Source organism: Bos grunniens, chromosome X (genome assembly GCF_055505025.1).
Source record: "Bos grunniens cultivar Pamir isolate PY7600 chromosome X, Bosgru_T2T1.0, whole genome shotgun sequence".
Taxonomy (NCBI): domain Eukaryota; kingdom Metazoa; phylum Chordata; class Mammalia; order Artiodactyla; family Bovidae; genus Bos; species Bos grunniens.
The window spans coordinates 146,701,043-146,723,304 of NC_141194.1; the positions used below are offsets into that span (position 1 = coordinate 146,701,043).

Below are 22,262 nucleotides of genomic sequence, written 5' to 3' on the forward strand. Positions count from 1 at the left end.
TTGTTGTAACTGTACCTCCATTCCAATGGTATTTTAAAGGGGTCCCACTTCAGGAAGGATAAAACCTTTTAGAAAGAATATATTGTTGAGGAGCATGCAACTACAAGTTTTCTTCTAAGGTCAGTTTAGAGAAAAGAACACTTGCTAATGGAGAGACACTGTGTTTCTAGTTACTAGTGTCCCTTCCCATAAGAATCAAATCTATATTTAGGCAAAAGCCTTTGGATGCAGTTTGAAGGCAGGGCTATTTAGAAAACCACTTTCCTTGAGAGCAGCCCTAATTTATACTTAAGTCAGAGGTTCCCAAGAAGCTTAAGAAAGAATAGAGACTTCTTGAACAGTGAAGAACTTTGATTCTCCTGATGGCTTGTCAAGATCTGCTTCTCTTAGTGCTAGACTCCATATGTTTCAATACTACAGAGTTTGTTTTTTAAGAAAAGAATAATTGCATTGCTTTTAAAGAACCAAATTTTACACAGCTGAAGTGTGACATATCCAAGATGGGTATTGTTTGCCTCAATGTAACTGATAAATTATATCAAATGATAGACTATGTAATTATTCAGCTCAGTTCTGTATGTGTGATTTTTTAGAAAACATATCTTACAGAGACACTGAAGCAAATTTTAAAACTCTTAATTGCTATTGCTAAAGAGATAGGAGAGGTAGTGTGGATGGCAAATTGAGATGGTGAAGAAGGCAGCAGGAGGAACCAGTAACGTGAATTCCCAGAGCAGATGAGAAACACAAAGGAGCTATTCATAGAATCCAATAGAAAAAATAAGATTTATTATATTCTTGCAGCCAAACATGGAGAAGCCCTATACAGTCAGTAAAAACAAAACTGGGGGCATACTATGGTTCAGACCATGAACTCATTATTGCCAAATTCAGACTTAATTGAAGAAAGTAGGGAAACCCACTAGCCCATTCAGGCACAACCTAAATAAAATCCCTTATGATTATACAGTGGAAGAGACAAATAAATTCAAGGGATTACATCTGATAGAGTGCCTGAAGAACAAAGGATGGAGGTTCATGACATTGTACAGGAGGCAAGGATCAAGACAATCCCCAAGAAAGAGAAATGCAAAAAGGCAACATGGTTGTCTGATGAAGCCTTACAAATAGCTATGAAAAGAAGAGATCAGATCAGATCAGATCAGTCACTCAGTCGTGTCCGACTCTTTGTAACCCCATGAATCACAGCACGCCAGGCCTCCCTGTCCATTACCAAATCCCGGAGTTCACTCAAATTCACAACCGTCGAGTCAGTGATGCCATCCAGCCATCTCATCCTCTGTCGTCCCCTTCTCCTCCTGCCCCCAATCCCTCCCAGCATCAGAATCTTTTCCAATGAGTCAATTCTTCTCATGAGGTGGCCAAAGTACTGGAGTTTCAGCTTTAGCATCATTCCTTCCAAAGAAATCCCAGGGCTGATCTTCAGAGTGGACTGGTTGGATCTCCTTGCAGTCCAAGGGACTCTCAAGAGTCTTCTCCAACACCACAGTTCAAAAGCATCAGTTCTTCAGCACTCAGCCTTCACAGTCCAACTCTCACATCCATACATGACCACAGGAAAAAACATAGCCTAGACTAGATGAGTCTTTGTTGGCAAAGTAATGGCTCCGCTTTTGAATATGCTATCTAGGTTGGTCATAACTTTCCATCCAAGGAGTAAGCATCTTTTAATTTCATGGCTGCAGTCACCATCTGCAGTGATTTTGGAGCCCAGAAAAATAAAGCCTGACACTGTTTCCACTGTTTCCCCATCTATTTCCCATGAAGTGATGGGACCAGATGCCATGGTCTTCGTTTTCTGAATGTTGAGCTTTAAGCCAACTTTTTCACTCTGCACTTTCACTTTCATCAAGAGGTTTTTTAGTTCCTCTTCACTTTCTGCCATAAGGGTGGTGTCATCTACATATCTGAGGTTATTGATATTTCTCCCAGAAATCTTGATTCCAGCTTGTGTTTCTTCCAGTCCAGCATTTCTCATGATGTACTCTGCATATAAGTTAAATAAACAGGGTGACAAAATACAGCCTTGACGTACTCCTTTTCCTATTTGGAACCAGTCTGTTGTTCCATGTCCAGTTCTAACTGTTGCTTCGTGACCTGCATACAAATTTCTCAAGAGGCAGATCAGGTGGTCTGGTATTCCCATCTCTTTCAGAATTTTCCACGGTTTATTGTGATCCACACAGTCAAAGGCTTTGGCAGAAAAGAAGAGAAGGGAAAGACAAAGGAGAAAAGGAAAGATATACCCATTTGGATGAAGAGTAGCAAAGAAGAGCAAGGAGAGATAAGAAAGCCTTCCTCAGTAATCAATGCAAAGGAATAGAGGAAAATAATAGAATAAGAAAGACTAGAGATCTCTTCAAGAAAATGAGAGATACCAAGTGGAGGGCAGAAGATATTAAGAAAAGGTGGCAAGAATACACAGAAGAACTACACAAAAAGATCTTTATGACCCAGATAATCATCATGGTGTGATCACTCTCCTAGAGCCAGACATTCTAGAATGTGAAGTCAAGGGGGCCTTAGGAAGCATCACTTCGAACAAAGCTAGTAGAGGTTATGGAATTCCAGTTGAGTTATTTCAAATCCTAAAGACAATGCTGTGAAATGGCTGCACTCAATATGCCAGCAAATTTTGAAAACGCAGCCTGGCCACAGGACTGGAAAAGTTTGGTTTTCATTCCAATCCCAAAGAAAGGCAATGACAAAGAATGCTCAAACTACCTCATCATTGCACTCATCTCACATGCTAATAAAGTAATGCTCAAAATTCTCCAAGCCAGGCTTCAACAATACGTGAACCATGAACTTCCAGATGTTCAAGCTGGATTTAGAAAAGGCAGAGGAATCAGAGATCAAATTGCCAACATCCGCTGTATCATAGAAAAAGCAAAAGAGTTCCAGAAAAACACCTACTTCTGCTTTATTGATTATACCAGAGCCTTTGACTCTGTGGATCACAATAATCTGTGGAAAATTCCTCAAGAGATGGGAATAGCAGACCATCTGACCTGCCTCTTGAGAAATCTACATGCAGGTTAAGAAGCAACAGTTAGAACCGGATATGGAACAACAAACTGATTCCAAATCGGGAAAGGGGTATGACAAAGCTGCATATTGTCATCCTGCTTATTGAACTTATATTCAGAGTACATCATGAGAAATGCTGAGCTGGATGAAGCACAGGCTGGAATCAAGATTTACAGGAGAAATATCAATAACCTCAGATATGCAGCTGACACCACCCTTATGGCAGAAATTGAAGAAGAACTAAAGAGCCTCTTGATGAAAGTGAAAGAGGAGAGTGAAAAAGTTGGCTTAAAACTCAACATTCGAAAAACTAAAATCATGGCATCTGGTCGCATCACTTCATGGCAAATAGATGGGGAAACAGTGGAAACAGTGACAGATTTTATTTTGGGGAGCTCCAAAATCACTGCAGATGGTGACTGCAGCATGAAATTAAAAGATGCTTGCTCTTGGAAGCAAAGTTATGACCAACCTAGACAGCGTATTAAAAACCAGAGACATTACTTTGCCAACAAAGGTCTGTCTAGTCAAAGCTATGGTTTTTCCCATAGTCATGTATGATATGAGAGTTGGAATATAATGAAAGCTGAGCATGGAAGAACTGATACTTTTGAACTGTGGTATTGCTGAAGACTCTTGAGAGTCTCTTGGACAGCATGGAGATCCAACCAGTCCATCCTAAAGGAAATCAATCCTGAATATTCATTGGAACGACTGATGCTGAAGCTGAAACTTCCAGTACTTGGCCAACTGATTTGAACCACTGACACATTTGAAAAGACCCTGATGCTGGGAAAGATTTAAAGGTGGGTGGAGAAGGGGACGACAGAGGACGAGATAGTTGGATGTCATCACCAACTCAATGGACATGAGTTTGAGTAAACTCCAGAGTTGGTGATGGACAGGGAGGCCTGGCTTGCTGCAGTCCATGGGGTTGCAAAGAGCTGGACATGACTGAGCAACTGAACTGAATAGAACAAATTTCTAACTAAACTTCAAAAACCCCTGTTTACTGAGATGTCTTATGGGAATCATTTGTATCCCTTTAATAAAAATAAAGGATTAAAAAGATTATCAGACTTAGCCAACAGTTCTGCTGCTGCTGCTGCTAAGTCGCTTCAGTCCTGTCCGACTCTGTGCGACCCCATAGACGGCAGCCCACCAGGCTCCCCCGTCCCTGGGATTCTCCAGGCAAGAACACTGGAGTGGGGTGCCATTGCCTTCTCCGAGCCAACAGTTCTAGTATTTATCTAAGATTCAGTATCATATCTCATCTACCTTTTATATTTGAAAAATGACATTGAAACTGTGACAGAGAAAAATCATCTTCCCATTTCTGTTAATTGCAAGAAATGGTGTGTTCATCTACTTTCTATGTCTTTAGCATTATAACCATGATACCCTTCCATGATATTTTCTAGGATTAAAAGACCATATTTAGTTTTAGTTTCAAATCACGATTGGCAAATTATTCACTAAATGGCTATTTACAAAACCATTAATAGATAAAAATCAAGTTTTTAAGTAGTCACTTCCTTGTAAAATGAAATATCTATTATATATGCCCTACCTAGGTGAGCTCTCATGCTATTTTTATCCTTTAGGTGTAGCCACACTTGAAGGACCAATGTATGCTGTTGGTGGCCATGATGGATGGAGTTATCTAAATACTGTAGAAAGATGGGACCCTGAAGGACGTCAGTGGAATTACGTGGCCAGTATGTCAACTCCTAGAAGCACAGTTGGTGTAGTCACATTAAACAATAAGTGAGTAGAGCCAAACATGCATGCTTTTGCTCGCATTTCTTGTAGTACAGCACTTCAGTGATGTGATACACCTGACAATAAGCATTCCCAGTGACTAGGACATCCTACTAATGGATTGTAAAAGGCCTTTGTTGGAACTCTCCTTTCATTATGATGGAAAATATTTATCTAAAATGAATAATTAATTAAATATCCTGAGATCAGCAGTAACATTACTAACTGAGGTCTATTTAGAAATGCTGAATCTTAACCCCGTCCCAGATCAGATCAGATCACATCAGTCGCTCAGTCATGTCCGACTCTTTGCAACCCCGTGAATCACAGCATGCCAGGCCTCCCTGTCCATCACCAACTCCCGGAGTTCACCTAGACTCATGTCCATCGAGTCAGTGATGCCATCCAGCCATCTCATCCTCTGTCGTCCCCTTCTCCTTCTGCTCCCAATCCCTCCCAGCATCAGAGTCTTTTCCAATGAGTCAACCCTTCGCTTGAGGTGGCCAAAGTACTGGAGTCTCAGCCTTAGCATCATTCCTTCCAAAGAAATCCCAGGGCTGATCTCCTTCAGAATGGACTGGTTGGATCTCCTTGCAGTCCAAGGGACTCGCAAGAGTCTTCTCCAACATCACAGTTCAAAAGCATCAATTCTTCGGTGCTCAGCCTTCTTCACAGTCCAACTCTCACATCCATACATGACCACAGGAAAAACCATAGCCTTGACTAGACGAACCTTTATTGGCAAAGTAATGTCTCTGCTTTTGAATATGCTATCTAGGTTGGTCATAACTTTCCTTCCAAGGAGTAAGCGTCTTTTAATTTCATGGCTGCAGTCACCATCTGTAGTGATTTTGGAGCCCAGAAAAATAAAGTCTGACACTGAATAAACCCGATCCCAGACCTCCTGAATCAGAATAGACATTTAAAGAAGATCCTCAAGTAACTTGTATTACACATTAAATTTGAGAAGCACTTTTGTAGGCAAGCCAGTTTCAATCTTACCCTCAAGAAGCTACCATTTTTTGGTTATAACTTTTTCTTGACTTATCAAAACTTCAGTCTTTTTTTGTAATTTGCCAAGTCTTTTTTTCTCTTTAAACGCACTCTCCTAAGTGTTCTAGAATTATAGCTAGTCTCATCTTTCTGAATCTTTCTTACTTTCTGATCACTTTCTTATGAGAGAAAATAATAGATTGAAACTTGATATTATTAGAGGTTTCTACAAGCTTGAATTATTCTTCTTGCAGGTAACTTGTAATTGTGTTCTTTCTGAAAAGGGATCTTTGGAGATAATGACAAGCATATAGGAGGAACATGAATGATGAAAATTTCAGACACCAGGATGACAGTCTTGTGTGTCTGTATTGATTATTCATAAAATCAGTATCTCATCATATAACTGGGTTCAATATAAATTTTTATGCAGCTGTTTTTTAGCACCTTGTGCATAAAGTAAGTGGAGAAAGCAATGGCAACCCACTCCAGTACTCTTGCCTGGAAAATCCCATGGGTGGAGGAGCCTGGTAGCCTGCAGTCCACGGGGTTGTGAAGAGTCAGACATGACTGAGCAACTTCACTTTCACTTCTCACCTTCATGCATTGGAGAAAGAAATGGCAACCCATTCCAGTGTTCTTGCCTGGAGAATCCCAGGGATGGTGGAGCCTGGTAGGCTGCTGTCTATGGGGTCGCACAAAGTCAGACACGACTGAAGAGACTTAGCAGCAACAGCATAAAGTAAGAAGTGTCTGTTGGTTAACAGGAAACCCAGACTTACAGTGTTTTCGGGTTTAAAATTCTCCTAAATCTGATTATCTCTAGCCTAACCTTAATGATATCCAGTGACTGAGTAGTGATCTCCTATCTATTACAGAAGAGGCTGAAATAATTGAATTTAAATAATTTAATTTTGTCTTGCTTAACTTGCTATTGTTCACAGCTGAGTGTGAAGGGCAGTTATAGGCATATAGTTTAATAAATGTTGATCTTCTCTATTGATTGGGATTAAATTTAAATTAGGCTAAAAATAATGTCAGAAAAACATCTATTTCTGATTCATTGGCTACACAAAAGTCTTTGTGTGGATCACAACAACTGTAGACAATTCTTAAAGAGGTAAGAATACCAGACCACCTTACCTGCCTCCTGAGAAACCTGTATGCAGGTCAAGAAGCAACAGTTAGAACAGACATGGAACAATGGACTGGTTCAAAATTGAGAAAGGAGTATGTCAAGGCTGTGTATTGTCACCCTGCTTATTTGACTTCTGTGCAGAGTGAAGTGAAAGTCGTTCAGTCATGTCTGACTTTTTGTGACCCTGTGGAATGTAGCCTGTCAGGCTCCTCTGTCTATAGAATTCTCCAGGCAATTCTACTGGAGTGGGTCTCCTGCATTGCAGGATGATTCTTACAAGCTGAGCTATCAGGAAAGCCCCCTCTATACAGAGTATGTCATGCAAAATGCTGGGCTGGATGAATCACAAGCTGGAATCAAGATTGCTGGGAGAAATATCAACAACCTCAGATGTGCAGATGATAGCACTCTAATGGCAGAAAGCAAACAGGAACTAAAGGGCCTCTTGATGAGGGTGAAAGAGGAGATTGAAAAACTGGCTTAAAACTCCACATTTAAAGAATGAAGATCATGGCATCTGATCCCATCACTTCATGGCAAATAGGTGAGGAAAAAATGGAAACAGTGACAAACTTCATTTTGGGGGGCTCCAAAGTCACTATGGATGGTGACTGCAGCCACGAAATTAAAAGAAACTTGCTCCTTGAAAGGAAAGCTATGACACAACTAGACAGCATATTAAAAAACAGAGACATCATTTTGCTGACAAAGATCTGTATAGTCAAAGCTATGGTTTTTCCAGCAATCATATACGGTTGTGAGAGTTGGTACATAAAAAAGGCTGAGTACCAAAGAATTGATGCTTTTGAACTGTGGGGCTGGAGAAGAGTGTCCCTTGGACATCAAGGAGATCCAACCAAGCCTAAAAGAAATCAACCCCGAATACTCATTGGAAGAACTGATGCTGAAGCTGAAACTCCAATACTTTGGCCACCTGATGTGAAGAGCCGGCTCACTGGAAAAGACCCTGATGCTGGGAAAGATTGAAGGCAGGAGGAGAAGGGAACGACAGAGGAGGAGATGGTTGGATGGCATCAGTGACTCAATGGACATGAGTTTGAGTGGACTCCAGGAGATAGTGAAGGACAGGGAAGCCTGGTGTACTACAGTCCATAGAGTCACAAAGAGTAGGCCACAAAAGAGTTGAACAACAATAACAAATTAAAAACACTGCTAATCCACCCGTGGTGGATTCATATTAATGTATGGCAAAACCAATACAATATTGTAAAGTAATTAGCCTCCAATTAAAATAAATTTATATTAAAAAAATAAATACATACAAAAAAAATTGGCATTTTAAAATTTATGAGAAATGTTATAGATAATACATCTTCCTAGGAAAAAAATCTGGTTTTTAGGTTTTATCCTATTCCCGTAGTTATTTGTTAAATTAACATCTTCTTAGTTACAAATGTTTTTTACACTAAATAAAATAGTTCACTAAAGCAATAGAGAGTTTAATGCTAGGCAATTAAATCTAGCTAAAATTGTAAGGTTCCTGGATTTGGGTTTTGGAAAGATCTTACCATCTTTAAAAATGTTCAGCTTTATTGTGGTTTAGTAGACAAATACTACCAATGCTTTTGTTATCTCTTTCCTTTCTCTGTAGTTTATTTCCCATATAAACCTTTAATCTATTATATAAAAGAAACTTTCAAAAAAAATTATGAAGCAGGTAGGCTTGGGGTAAGGTAGACTTTAACAAATGCCTTCACAAATTCAGGCCTTTTGCTATAAAATCCTGAGGGAGTAGAATACACAGTTCAATGCTGTGTGTGGTGTATTTTCACTTTCATTCTATGCACAAATATACACACACACACACACACATACTTCTGTCTTTATTCTAGGCTATATGCTATTGGTGGACGTGATGGAAGTTCCTGCCTCAAATCTATGGAATATTTTGACCCACACACTAACAGATGGAGTCTGTGTGCTCCAATGTCCAAAAGACGTGGAGGTGTAGGAGTTGCAACATACAATGGATTTTTATATGTGGTTGGGGGTCATGATGCCCCTGCTTCTAACCATTGCTCCAGACTTTCTGCCTGTGTCGAACGGTAAAATATTTTTATTTATTCATTATTTATTCCGTTATTTGTTTTTTTCAGAAATGAGAAGGATTTTTAAGCTGCCAAATGTAGTCTTCCAAATAAGTGTTAATTCTTTCAGAGGTTTAATTTTTTTTTAACTTTATCCTTACTCCTAGGCTCAAAATATTTTGAAGAAATCTTGCATATGCATTACAGATTCATCATGAGAATTGTATGAAAAGAATACATTGTTTTATCATTTAATAGTCACTCTATAAAGTGAGACAGAGTAAGAATAAATGTATTTTTATTACAAGCTATATCACTCAACTATTCACTGGCTCAAATCACAACTTCACTGTTTCAAAAACCGAATCAGTTCTCTAAGAAAAAAGGCTTCAGTTCAGTTCAGTTCAGTCACTCAGTCATGTCTGACTCTTTGCAACTCCATGAATTGCAGCATGCCAGGCCTCCCTGTCCATCACCAACTCCAAGGCTTATCACTGCAAAATAAACAGAGAAAAATATCCCAAAGAGAGGTGTTTATGATGTTCTGAACAATGACTGTATTGCATTGAGTATTTAATTCCTCACAGGTAGCTTCTTTGAATGGGAGACATTAATCTGGATGAACAAAGTGTGCTACATTTTTTGTCAGTCATATTACTTTGTAGCTTTATCACTCATGTTCTATTCCTAAATTGGGAAGATCCCTTAGAGAAGGGAATGGCTATACACCCCAGTATTCTTGCCTGGAAAATTCCATGGACAAAGGAGACTGGCAGGCTACAGTTCACTGGATCACAAAGTCAGACACGACTGAGCAACTAACATTTTCACTTTTCCCTTTCAAGATAGAATGCATGCACACACACACACTATATATGTATGTGTGTGTGTATATATATATATACACACACACACATATATACATATGTATAAAGTGAAGTGAAGTCACTCACTAATGTTTGACTCTTTGTGACCCCATAGACTGTAGCCTACCACGCTCCTCTGTCCATGAGGTTTTCCAAGCAAGAGTACTGGAGTGGGTTGGCATTTCTTTCTCCAGAGGATCTTCCTGACCCAGGGATCGAACCTGGGTCTCCTACATTATAGGCAGATGCTTTACTGTCTGAGCCACCAGGGAAGTCCTATATATATGTATATATACACACACACACAGCAGTTGATAATAGCCTAAGTCCAAGTGACAAATTTTCGGTCAGTTAAGTTATCAGAATTCAAAAGACAGATCAGTATGGATGGCATCTTTCAAGAGAAATTCATGAACCAGGTAGAATGTGAACTTTGTAGGCATAAAAAAGAATGGAGAGAATTTCAGGTCTAGGAAAAAAACACAACCCAAACCATGAAAGTAAAGGAGAAAGCTTCATAAATATGAGCAGAGACATTAAACTTAAAGGTATTTGGAAGAGCAATTAAAAACTCAATTACATACCAGATTTTTGATAGCCAAAAATGTCAAGATGAAAACTTTTGGATTTTATCTCGCAGACAAAAGGGTAATTAAATTTTGGAGAAATGGAATATTACAATGAAAAATAGTTTGGAGAAAATTGATTTAACAGTGATATATAGTTTGCATTCCCACCAACAGTGAAAGAGGGTTCCCTTTTCTCCACACCCTCTCCAGCATTTATTATTTGTAGACTTTTGGATCGCAGCCATTCTGACTGGTGTGAAATGGTACCTCATAGTGGTTTTGATTTGCATTTCTCTGATAATGAGTGATGTTGAGCATCTTTTCATGTGTTTGTTAGCCATCTGTATATCTTCTTTGGAGAAATGTCTATTTAGTTCTTTGGCCCATTTTTTGATTGGGTCGTTTATTTTTCTGGCGTTGAGCTGTAGGAGTTGCTTGTATATTTTTGAGATTAGTTGTTTGTCAGTTGCTTCATTTGCTATTATTTTCTCCCATTCTGAAGGCTGTCTTTTCACCTTGCTAATAGTTTCCTTTGATGTGCAGAAGCTTTTAAGGTTAATTAGGTCCCATTTGTTAACAGTGTGGAGATTCCTTAAAAAACTGGAAATAGAACTGCCTTATGATCCAGCAATCCCACTGCTGGGCATACACACTGAGGAAACCAGAAGGGAAAGAGACATGTGTACCCCAATGTTCATCGCAGCACTGTTGATAATAGCCAGGACATGGAAGCAACCTAGATGTCCATCAGCAGATGAATGGATAAGAAAGCTGTGGTACATATACACAATGGAGTATTACTCAGCCATTAAAAAGAATACATTTGAATCAGTTCTAATGAGGTGGATGAAACTGGAGCCTATTATACAGAGTGAAGTAAGCCAGAAGGAAAAACATCAATACAGTATACTAACGCATATATATGGAATTTAGAAAGATGGTAACAATAACCCGGTGTACGAGACAGCAAAAGAGACACTGATGTATAGAACAGTCTTATGGACTCTGTGGGAGAGGGAGAGGGTGGGAAGATTTGAGAGAATGACATTGAAACATGTAAAATATCATGTAAGAAACGAGTTGCCAGTCCAGGTTCGATATACGATACTGGATGCTTGGGGCTGGTGCACTGGGACGACCCAGAGGGATGGTGTGGGGAGGGAGGAGGGAGGAGGGTTCAGGATGGGGAACACATGTATGCCTGTGGCGGATTCATTTTGATATTTGGCAAAACTAATACAATTATGTAAAGTTTAAAAATAAAATAAAATTAAAAAAAATAAATAAAACTAAAAAAAAAAAAAAACAAAAACAGTGATATATAGGATAAAATGTAGGCAGAAAAGACTAAAGGAAAGCATACAAATACTATTATTTTTCTTCTGAAAGGCATAATTGATAGTGATAATACTTTGTTTCTTACAGGGAATAATTGATTTTTGGTAGTTTTTTTTTTTTTTCCCTTAAGTTTAATCCTAAATGATTAGCTCCCTGCTACTCAGTGTATATCTGGAATGCTTTTCAAGAGATTGGTTCCTAACAGATGCAAACAAATTTTAAGAATTATGCAAAACATAAAGAAGGTCAATTACTGTCTCAAATGTTCAGTTCAGTTCAGTCACTCAGCCATGTACCACTCTTTGAGACCCCATGGACTGCAGCATGCCAAGCTTCCCTGTCCATCACCAACTCCTGGAGCTTGCTCAACCTCAGGTCCATGGAATTGGTGATGCCATCCAACCATCGTATTCTCTGTTATCCCCTTCTCCTCCTACCTTCGATCTTTCCCAGCATTAGGGTCTTTTCCAATGAGTCAGTTCTTCACATCAGGTGGCCAAAGTATTGGATATTATAGTTAAATATATGTGGGCTTTCCTGGTTGCTCAGAAGGTAAAGTTTCTGCCTGCAATGTGGGATACCTGGGTTCGATCCCTGGGTCAGGAAGATCCCCTGGAGAAGGAAATGGCAACCCACTGGAGTACTCTTGCCTGGAAAATTCCACAGATAGAGGAACTTGTTAGGCTACAGTTCATGGCATCGCAAAGAGTCAGACATGACTGAGTGACTCAAATGAGTCAGTTCTTCACATCTGGCGGCCAAAGTATTGGATATTATAGTTAGACATATGTAAAAGGGAGCTTTTTCATATCAGTTTTCTCCAGAGTTAGCAAAGTAATAATTGATCACCTGTTCATTACGCCAGATTATTTTTTTAGTTTGGCAAAATATATATAACATAAAATTTATCATTTTAAGCATTTTTAAGTGCACAGTTCAGTATCATTAAGTACATTCACATTGTTGTGAAACATTATCATCATCCACCTCCAGAACTTTTTTCACTTCCTCAGATTGAAACTCTATCCTCATTAAACAATAAATCCCCATTCCTTCCTCACCTCAGTCCCTGGCAACCACCATTTTACTTTTTCTATGAATTTCATAATTCTAGGTACCTAATAAAAGTGGAGTCATAAATAATCCTTTTGTGTCTGGCTTATTTTACTGAGCCTTATAATTCTTCAAGTTTCATAGAAGTTATAGCATTTATCTGAATTTCCTTTCCTTTTGAAAGCTGAAAAATATGACATTATATGTACATACCACATCATTTTCTTTATCCACTCATTCATCAATTTACAATTGGAGTCGCTTCACTTTTTGACTAATATGAAAAATGCTGCTAGAATATAGGTGTACAGATATCTGTTTGAACCTCTGCTTTCAATTATTTTGGGTATACATAGAAGCAGAGTTTCTTTATCATAAATTCTATTTTTAAATGTTTAAGGAACCTCCATACTGTTTTCCACTGAAGCTGTACTATTTTATATTCCCACCAGCAAAGCAAAAGGAATTCTATTACTGTACATCCTCACCAACACTGATTTGTTTTTCATAGCTATCCCAATAGATTTGAAGTGGTATCTCTTTGTGTTTGTGATTTAGGTTTCTCTATTGGTTAGCTTTGTTGAGCATCTTAACGTGTGCTATTAGTCATTTGTACATCTTCTTTATAGAAATGTCTATTGCAGTTCTTTGCCCATTTTTATTTGGGTTGTTTGTCTTTTTGCTGTCAAGTTATAGGAGTTCCTTATATATTCTGTATATTAACCTCTAGTCAAATATGTGATTTGCACATCATTACTTTCATTCCATGGGTTGCTTTTGCACTCTGATAATAGTACCCTTTGATGTGCAAATGTTTTTAATATTGAATCCAATTTTTCTTCATAGTTTGTGCTTTTGGGGTCATATCCAAAAGATCTTTGCCAAATTCAATGTCATAAAACATTTCCCCTATGTTTTCTTATAAGAGTTCCATAGTTCTAGCTCTTATGTTCAGGCCTTTGATCCATTTGAGTTAATTTTTGTATATGGAGTAAGGTAAAAATACAACTTCATTATTTTACAGGTGGATATCCATTTTTCCTATGAATATTTGTTGAAAAGACTGTCCTTTCCTCATTGAATGGTCTTGGCCTCATTCACAAAAATTATTTTACAATGTATGTGAGGGTATATTTCTGGCTCTGTATTCTATATCGTTTGTAATTACATCTGTCACTGTGCCAGCACCACACTCTTTATTATTGTAGCTTTCTAGTAAGTTTTGAAATCAAGATGTATTAAACCTCAATCTTTGTTCATCTTTTTTCAAAATTATTTTGGCTGCTCTGGATCCCCAAGATTCGATATAGGTTTATAATGGATATCTCTATTCCTGCAAAAAAAGTTGCTGGGGTTTTCATAGACATTGCATAGATTCTGTAGATCACTTTGGTGATATTGACATCTTAATAATATTGTGTCTGCTAATCCAGGAACATGAGATATTTTTCTCCCTCATGGTATCTTCTTTAATTTCTTCTTTTCCAGTGTGTTTGCATTTTATTTCTCTATGTTGAATAGAAGTGGTGAAAATTCCTATTATTGTCTTGTTCTTGATCTCAGAGAGAAAGCCTTCAGTCTTTCCTCATTAAGTATGATAGATTTGGGTTTTCTATATCTGGCCTTTATTATGTTAAGTTGGTTTTATTCTGTTCCTACTTTGGTTACTGCTTTTATCATTAAAAGATGATTGAAAGTATTTTGTTACATACTTTTTGTGCATTAGGTGAGAGAATATGTGTTTTTTTCCTCTTCTTTCTGCCAGTGTAGTGTATTCAGTTCAGTTCAGTTTAGTCCAGTGGCTCAGTCGTGTCTGACTCTTTGTGACCCCATGGACTGAAGCACGCCAGGCTTCCCTGTCCATCACCAACTCCAGGAGCTTGCTCAAACTCAGGTCCATCGAGTTGGTGATGCCATCCAACCATCTCATCCTCTGTTGTTCCCTTGTCGTCCTGCCTTCAATCTTTCACAACATTAGGGTCTTTTGCAATGAGTCAGCTCTTCGCATCAGATGGCCAAAGTATTGGAGTTTCAGCTTCAGCATCAGTCCTTCCAATAAATATTAAGGACTGGTTTCCTTTAGGATTGACTGGTTTGATCTCCTTGCAGTCCAAGGGACTCTCAAGAGTCTTCTGCAACACGACAGTTCAAAAGCCTCAGTTGTTCAGCTCTCAGCTTTCCTTATGGTCCAACTCTCATATCCATAGATGACTACTGGAAAAACCATAGCTTTAACTAGATGGAATTCTGTTGGCAAAGTAATGTCTCTGCCCTTTAATATGTTGTCTAGGTTTGTCATAGCTTTTCTTCCAAGGAGCAAGCATATTTTAATTTCATGGCTGCAGTCACCATCTGCAGTGATTTTGGAGCCCCCCAAAATAAAGTCTCTTGCTGTTTCCATTGTTTAACCATCTATTTTCCATGAAGTGATAGGGCCAGATGCCATGATCTAAATTTTTTGAATGTTGAGTTTTAAGCCAACATTTTCACTCTCCTCTTTCACTTTCATCAAGAAGCTCTTTAGTTCTTCAATTTCTGCCATAAGGGTAGTGTCAGCTGTCTCTCTGAGGTTATTGATACTTCTCCAGGCAGTCTTGATTCCAGCTTGTGTTTCATCCAACCTGGAATTTTGCATGATGTACTCTGCATATAAGTTAAATAAGCAGGGTGACAATATACAGCCTTGATGTACTCCTTTCCCAATTTGGAACCAGGCCCTTGTTCCATGTCCATTTCTAACTGCTGCTTCTTGATCTGCATACCAATTTCTCAGGAGGCAAGTAAGGTGGTCTGGTATTCCCATCTCTTGAAGAATTTTCCATGGTATGCTGTGATCTACACAGTCAAAGGCTTTGGTGTAGTCAATAAAGCAGAAGTAGATGTTTTTCAGAAACTCTCTTGCTTTTTCTATGATCCAATGGATGTTGGCAATTTGATCTCTTGTTCTTCTGCCTTTTCCAAAACCAGCTTGAATATCTGGAAGTTCTTGGTTCATGTATAGTATATAGTGTATTACTTGGATTGATTTTTATATGATAACCCATTGTTTCATTCCAGGAAGAAATCCCACTTTATTATGATATATAATCATATTAATAATCTGATGAATTCAATTTGCTAGTATTATGTTGAAAATTTTTGCATTCAGTATTTATTAGGAATATCGGTGTGTAGTTTTTTTTTATAGTGTCATTGTGTGTTTTTTGTTACTTCTTCAATATTTTGAAAGATTTTGAGAAGGATTAGTGTTAATTCTTCTCTAAATATATGAGAAAATTCACCAGTGAAGCCATCTGACCTTTGTCTTTTCTTTGTTGTGAGATTTTTCACTACAGTTGATCCTAAGGCAACATCAGTATGAACTGCACAAATCCACTTGTGTGGATTTTTTTTTCAATAAATATGTACTACAGTACTACTGGGTTCAGTGAAGCACAGGCTGGAATCAAGATTGCTGGGAGAAGTATCAACAACCTCAGATATGCAGATGACATCATCCTTATGCCAGAAAGTGAAGAGGAACTAAAGAGCCTGTTAATGAAGGTGAAATAGGAATGTGAAAAATCTGGCTTAAAACTCAACATTCAAAAAACAAAGATCATGGCATCTGGTCCTACCAGTTCATGGCAAACAGATGATCAAACAATGGAAACAGTGAGAGACCTTATTTTCTTGGACTCCAAAATCACTGCAGATGGTGACTGCAACTATGAAATTAAAAGATGCTTGCTCCTTGGTAGAAAAGTTATGACATGCCTCTTAAAAAGGCATATGACATGGCATATTAAAAAGCAGAGATATCACTTTGCCAACAAAGGTCTGTATAGTCAATGCTATGATTTTTCCAAAGGTCATGTGTGGGTGTGAGTGTTGGACCATATAGAAGGCTAAGCACTGAAGAATTGATGCTTTCAAACTGTTGTGCTGGAGAAGACACTTGAGAGTCCCATGGACTGCAAGGAGAACAAATCAGTTAATCCTAAAGGAAATCAGTCCTGAATATTCATTGGAAGGACTGATGATGAACCTGAAGTTCCAATGCTTTGGCCACCTGATGTGAAGCACCAACTCATTGGAAAAGACCCTGATGCTGGGAAAGATTGAAGGCAGGAGGAGAACGGGATGGCAGAGGAAAAGATTGTTAGATAGCATCACTGACTCAGTGGACATGACTTTGAGCAAGGTCCAGGAAATGGTGAAAGACTGCCAAGCCTTGCATACTGCATTCCATGGTATGGCAAAGAGTCAGACATGACTGAGCAACTGAAAAACTGTTCTATAGTAAATACATGAATCCACTGATACAGAACCATGGATATGGAGGGATGACTGTAAAGTTTTACACAAACTTTCAACTGTACAGGGATCCTCTATCACTCACACCGTTCAAGGATCAACTGTAATTTGTTAGGAAACCTTTGATTTCCTTACAATTATAGATTTATAATGGTTTAATCTTGATGAGTTGTGAGTTTCTAGAAATGTGTCCATTTCATCAAGGTTAATCAAATTGTTAGTGAACAATTTTTCATAGTACTTTTATCATCTTCTCTTTTTCATAAAAGCAGTATTAATTTCCACATCATTTGATTTTATATGTGTTTTGTCCTTTTCTCAAACTCAATCTACCTAAAGGTTTATCAATTTCGATATTTTGCAGAACCAACTCTTGATTTCATTGTTTTTTTTCTATTGTCTTTATATCTTTGTATTATTTATTTATGCTATAATCTCTATTATTTCCTACCTTATGCTAACTTTGGGTTTAGTTACTCTTCCTTTTCAAAGTGTAAAGTTAGGTTTTTGATTTGCAATTTTTTTCCTTTCATATGTAAACTTTTACAGTTATAGACTCCTATCATTGTTTTCTTTGCATTCCATAAGACACTTGTGAGTCATGTTTTCATTTTCACTTGCTTCAAGATATTTTCTAATTTCCCTTATAATGTATTCTTTGACTTGTTTAAATGTGTATTCTTTCACTTCTATCTATGTGCAGACATATCACTTTTCCTTCTGTTGTTGATTTAGAGTTTCATTCCACTGTGAAAAGACTGCATGTTTTCAGTCTTTTGAATTTATTAAGACTTGTTTTATGGCCTAAAATATGCTTTATCTTGGATAATGTTTCTTGCTTGCTCATGAAAAATGTATCTTCTGAGTTTTAGAGGAGTAGGTCCAATTGGCCTATAATTGTTCATCTTTCATGTACTTACTGATCTTCTGTCTAGTTTATTCTATTCATTATTGTAAGTGGGGAATTGAATTCTACTAGTACTATAGAACCATATCTTCTTGATCTTCCACACCTCCTCTTCCTTCCTTTCTTCTTCTTCTCTTTCTGTTTCCACTTCTTCTCCTAGAATGTGTGTATTAACTCACTTGATGTCATCTCAGAATGCCCTTAGACTTAGTTCACTTTTCTTCATTTTTTTTTTCCTCCTCACACTTGATCATTTTCAAAAGACTTGTCTTCAAGTTCACTTATTCTTCCTTCTGCTTGCTCAAGTCTCCAATTAAACCTTCTAGTAAGGTTTTAAATTCAGTCATTTCATCTTTCAGAGCCAGAATTTCTATTTTTTCTTCTTTATAAGTTATTTCCTCTGTTGACATTCTTATTTTGTTCATTTATCATTTTCCTGTTTCCTTTAGTTTTTTGCCTGTTTTTCTTTTTGCTTTTTGAGAATATATGGCAGTTCTTTTAATATCTTTCTCTAGTAAGACAGATGCCTATATTTTTAACAAAAATGGCTCTGGAGGTTTATTTTGTTCTTTGGAGTAATATTCATTTTCCTATTTATTTGTATGTTTTGGGATGTTTGTTGAAAACTGGATATTTTTAAATATCCTTGCCGATTGGCTCCATGCATAGGAAGACTGTCACTAATTAATCACTAATTATGTTCTGTGCTTGAGATCAACCTAGCATTAAGACTTGAGGTCTTCTCAGACCTTTACTAAATTCGTCTTTTTCCTGTGTGTGTGTGTGTGTGATTCTCTGTGTACATGGCTGCTTTTAAATGCCTTACTTTTCTTTAAAAAAAAAATATTTATTTTAATTGGAGGATAATTACTTTACAATATTGTATTGGTTTTGCCATTCATCTTTCTAAGAGTCTTGGCCCTGCTGTCTTTCAGGGCCTTAGCTTTCTATTGGAACAATCAGCAGTTTTGTAATATCAGTAATCTCTTTTCTAAGTTGTCAGTGCATCTGTAATCTCCCCGCAATTTTCACGAACTATGTGCACTACTTCTCATGGCTTTTCCTAGCCTGATATCTGAACTATGCCACATAAGACTGTCTGAGCTCTGAGCTAGGTAACACAGAAAATAACCTCTTTGGGAACAATTGAGATGGGTTAGATTGTAGATTATTAGCTTTGCTCTTCTCTCTCTGATTCAGGAAAAGGAACTGAAGGAGCTGGGGCTGAGCTACTGCTTTCTCAAATCCAAACCATGTCTTTCTAGGAGGGAGTGGGGTAATAGCAAGTAAGAATTTCACAAAATTGCCTACTTATTTTTCTTTTTTTTTTAAATTTTATTTTTAAACTTTACAATATTGTATTAGTTTTGCCAAATATAGAAATGAATCCGCCATAGGTATACCCGTGTTCCCCATCCTGAACCCTCCTCCCTCCTCCCTCCCCTCCCTTCCCTCTGGGTCGTCCCAGTGCACCAGCCCCAAGCATCCAGTACCGTGCATCGAACCTAGACTGGCGACTCATTTCATACATGATATTATACATGTTTCAACGCTATTCTCCCAAATCTCCCCACCCTCTCCCTCGCCCACAGAGTCCATAAGACTGATCTATACATCAGTGTCTCTTTTGCTGTCTTGTACACAGGGTTATTGTTACCATCTTTCTAAATTCCATATATATGCGTTAGTATACTGTATTGGTGTTTTTCCTTCTGGCTTACTTCACTCTGTATAATAGGGTCCAGTTTCATCCATCTCATTAGAACTGATTCAAATGTATTCTTTTTAATGGCTGAGTAATACTCCATTGTGTATATGTACCACAGCTTTCTTATCCATTCATCTGCAGATGGGCATCTAGGTTGCTTCCATGTCCTGGCTATTATCAACAGTGCTGCGATGAACATTGGGGTACACATGTCTCTTTCCCTTCTGGTTTCCTCAGTGTGTATGCCCAGCAGTGGGATTGCTGGATCATAAGGCAGTTCTGTTTCCAGTTTTTTAAGGAATCTCCACACTGTTCTCCATAGTGGCTGTACTAGTTTGCATTCCCACCAACAGTGTAAGAGAGTTCCCTTTTCTCCACACCCTCTCCAGCATTTATTGCTTGTAGACTTTTGGATCGCAGCCATTCTGACTGGCGTGAAATGGTACCTCATAGTGGTTTTGATTTGCATTTCTCTGATAATGAGTGATGTTGAGCATCTTTTCATGTGTTTGTTAGCCATCTGTATGTCTTCTTTGGAGAAATGTCTATTTAGTTCTTTGGCCCATTTTTTGATTGGGTCATTTATTTTTCTGGAGTTGAGCTGTAGGAGTTGCTTGTATATTTTTGAGATTAGTTGTTTGTCGGTTGCTTCATTTGCTATTATTTTCTCCCATTCTGAAGGCTGCCTTTTCACCTTGCTAATAGTTTCCTTTGTTGTGCAGAAGCTTTTAAGTTTAATTAGGTCCCATTTGTTTATTTTTGCTTTTATTTCCAATATTCTGGGAGGTGGGTCATAGAGGATCCTGCTGTGATTTATGTCAGAGAGTGTTTTGCCTATGTTCTTCTCTGGGAGTTTTCTAGTTTCTGGTCTTACGTTTAGATCTTTAATCCATTTTGAGTTTATTTTTGTGTAAGGTGTTTGTTAGAAAGTGTTCTAGTTTCATTCTTTTACAAGTGGTTGACCAGTTTTCCCAGCACCACTTGTTAAAGAGATTGTCTTTAATCCATTGTATATTCTTGCCTCCTTTGTCAAAGATAAGGTGTCCATATGTGTGTGGATTTATCTCTGGGCTTTCTATTTTGTTCCATTGATCAATATTTCTGTCTTTGTGCCAGTACCATACTGTCTTGACAACTGTGGCTTTGTAATAGAGCCTGAAGTCAGGCAGGTTGATTCCTCCAGTTCCATTCTTCTTTCTCAAGATAGCTTTGGCTATTGGAGGTTTTTTGTATTTTCATACAAATTGTGAAATTATTTGTTCTAGCTCTGTGAAGAATACCGTTGGTAGCTTGATAGGGATTTCATTGAATCTATAAATTGCTTTGGGTAAAATACTCATTTTCACTATATTGATTCTTCCAATCCATGAACATGGTATATTTCTCCATCTATTAGTGTCCTCTTTGATTTCTTTCACCAGCGTTTTATAGTTTTCTATATATAGGTCTTTAGTTTCTTTAGGTAGATATATTCCTAAGTATTTTATTCTTTCCGTTGCAATGGTGAATGGAATTGTTTCCTTAATTTCTCTTTCAGTTTTCTCATTATTAGTGTATAGGAATGCAAGGGATTTCTGTGTGTTGATTTTATATCCAGAAACTTTACTATAATCATTGATTAGTTCTAGAAATTTTCTGGTGGAGTCTTTAGGGTTTTCTATGTAAAGGATCATGTCATCTGCAAACAGTGAGAGTTTTACTTCTTCTTTTCCAATTTGGATTCCTTTTATTTCTTTTTCTGCTCTGATTGCTGTGGCCAAACTTCCAAAACTATGTTGAATAGTAATGGTGAAAGTGGGCACCCTTGTCTTGTTCCTGACTTTATAGAGGAAATGCTTTCAATTTTTCACCATTGAGGATAATGTTTGCTGTGGGTTTGTCATATATAGCTTTTATTATGTTGAGGTATGTTCCTTCTATTCCTGCTTTCTGGAGAGTTCTTATCATAAATGGATGTTGAATTTTGTCAAAGGCTTTCTCTGCATCTATTGAGATAATCATATGGTTTTTGTTTTTCAATTTGTTAATGTGGTGTATAACATTGATTGATTTGCGGATATTGAAGAATCCTTGCATCCCTGGGATAAAGCCCACTTGGTCATGGTGTATGATCTTTTTAATGTGTTGTTGGATTCTGATTGCTAGAATTTTGTTAAGGATTTTTGCATCTATGTTCATCAGTGATATTGGCCTGTAGTTTTCTTTTTTTGTGGGATCTTTGTCAGGTTTTGGTATTAGGGTGATGGTGGCCTCATAGAATGAGTTTGGAAGTTTACCTTCCTCTGCAATTTTCTGGAAGAGTTTGAGCAGGATAGGTGTTAGCCCTTCTCCAAATTTTTGATAGAATTCAGCTGTGAAGCCGTCTGGACCTGGGCTTTTGTTTGCTGGAAGATTTTTGATTACAGTTTCAATTTCCGTGCTTGTGATGGGTCTGTTAAGATTTTCTATTTCTTCCTGGTCCCATTTTGGAAAGTTGTACTTTTCTAGGAACTTGTCCATTTCTTCCACGTTGTCCATTTTATTGGCATATAATT

At 37.8% G+C, this 22,262-nt stretch overlaps 1 protein-coding gene across 5 annotated transcripts in view; it reads left to right on the plus strand.

The window, feature by feature from the left end:
* KLHL4 (kelch like family member 4) overlaps window positions 1-22,262 on the plus strand; it is a 107,771-nt gene that overhangs the window by 63,934 nt on the left and 21,575 nt on the right. For 3 of the 5 annotated variants that reach the window (XM_086387235.1, XM_086387239.1, XM_086387237.1), the window contains 2 exons: window positions 4,656-4,818; window positions 8,797-9,009. In XM_086387235.1, the coding sequence (XP_086243361.1) occupies window positions 4,656-4,818; window positions 8,797-9,009 (376 nt within the window). The remainder of the gene's footprint in view (window positions 1-4,655; window positions 4,819-8,796; window positions 9,010-22,262) is intronic. The other 2 variants (XM_086387236.1, XM_086387238.1) reach the window with 1 other exon arrangement.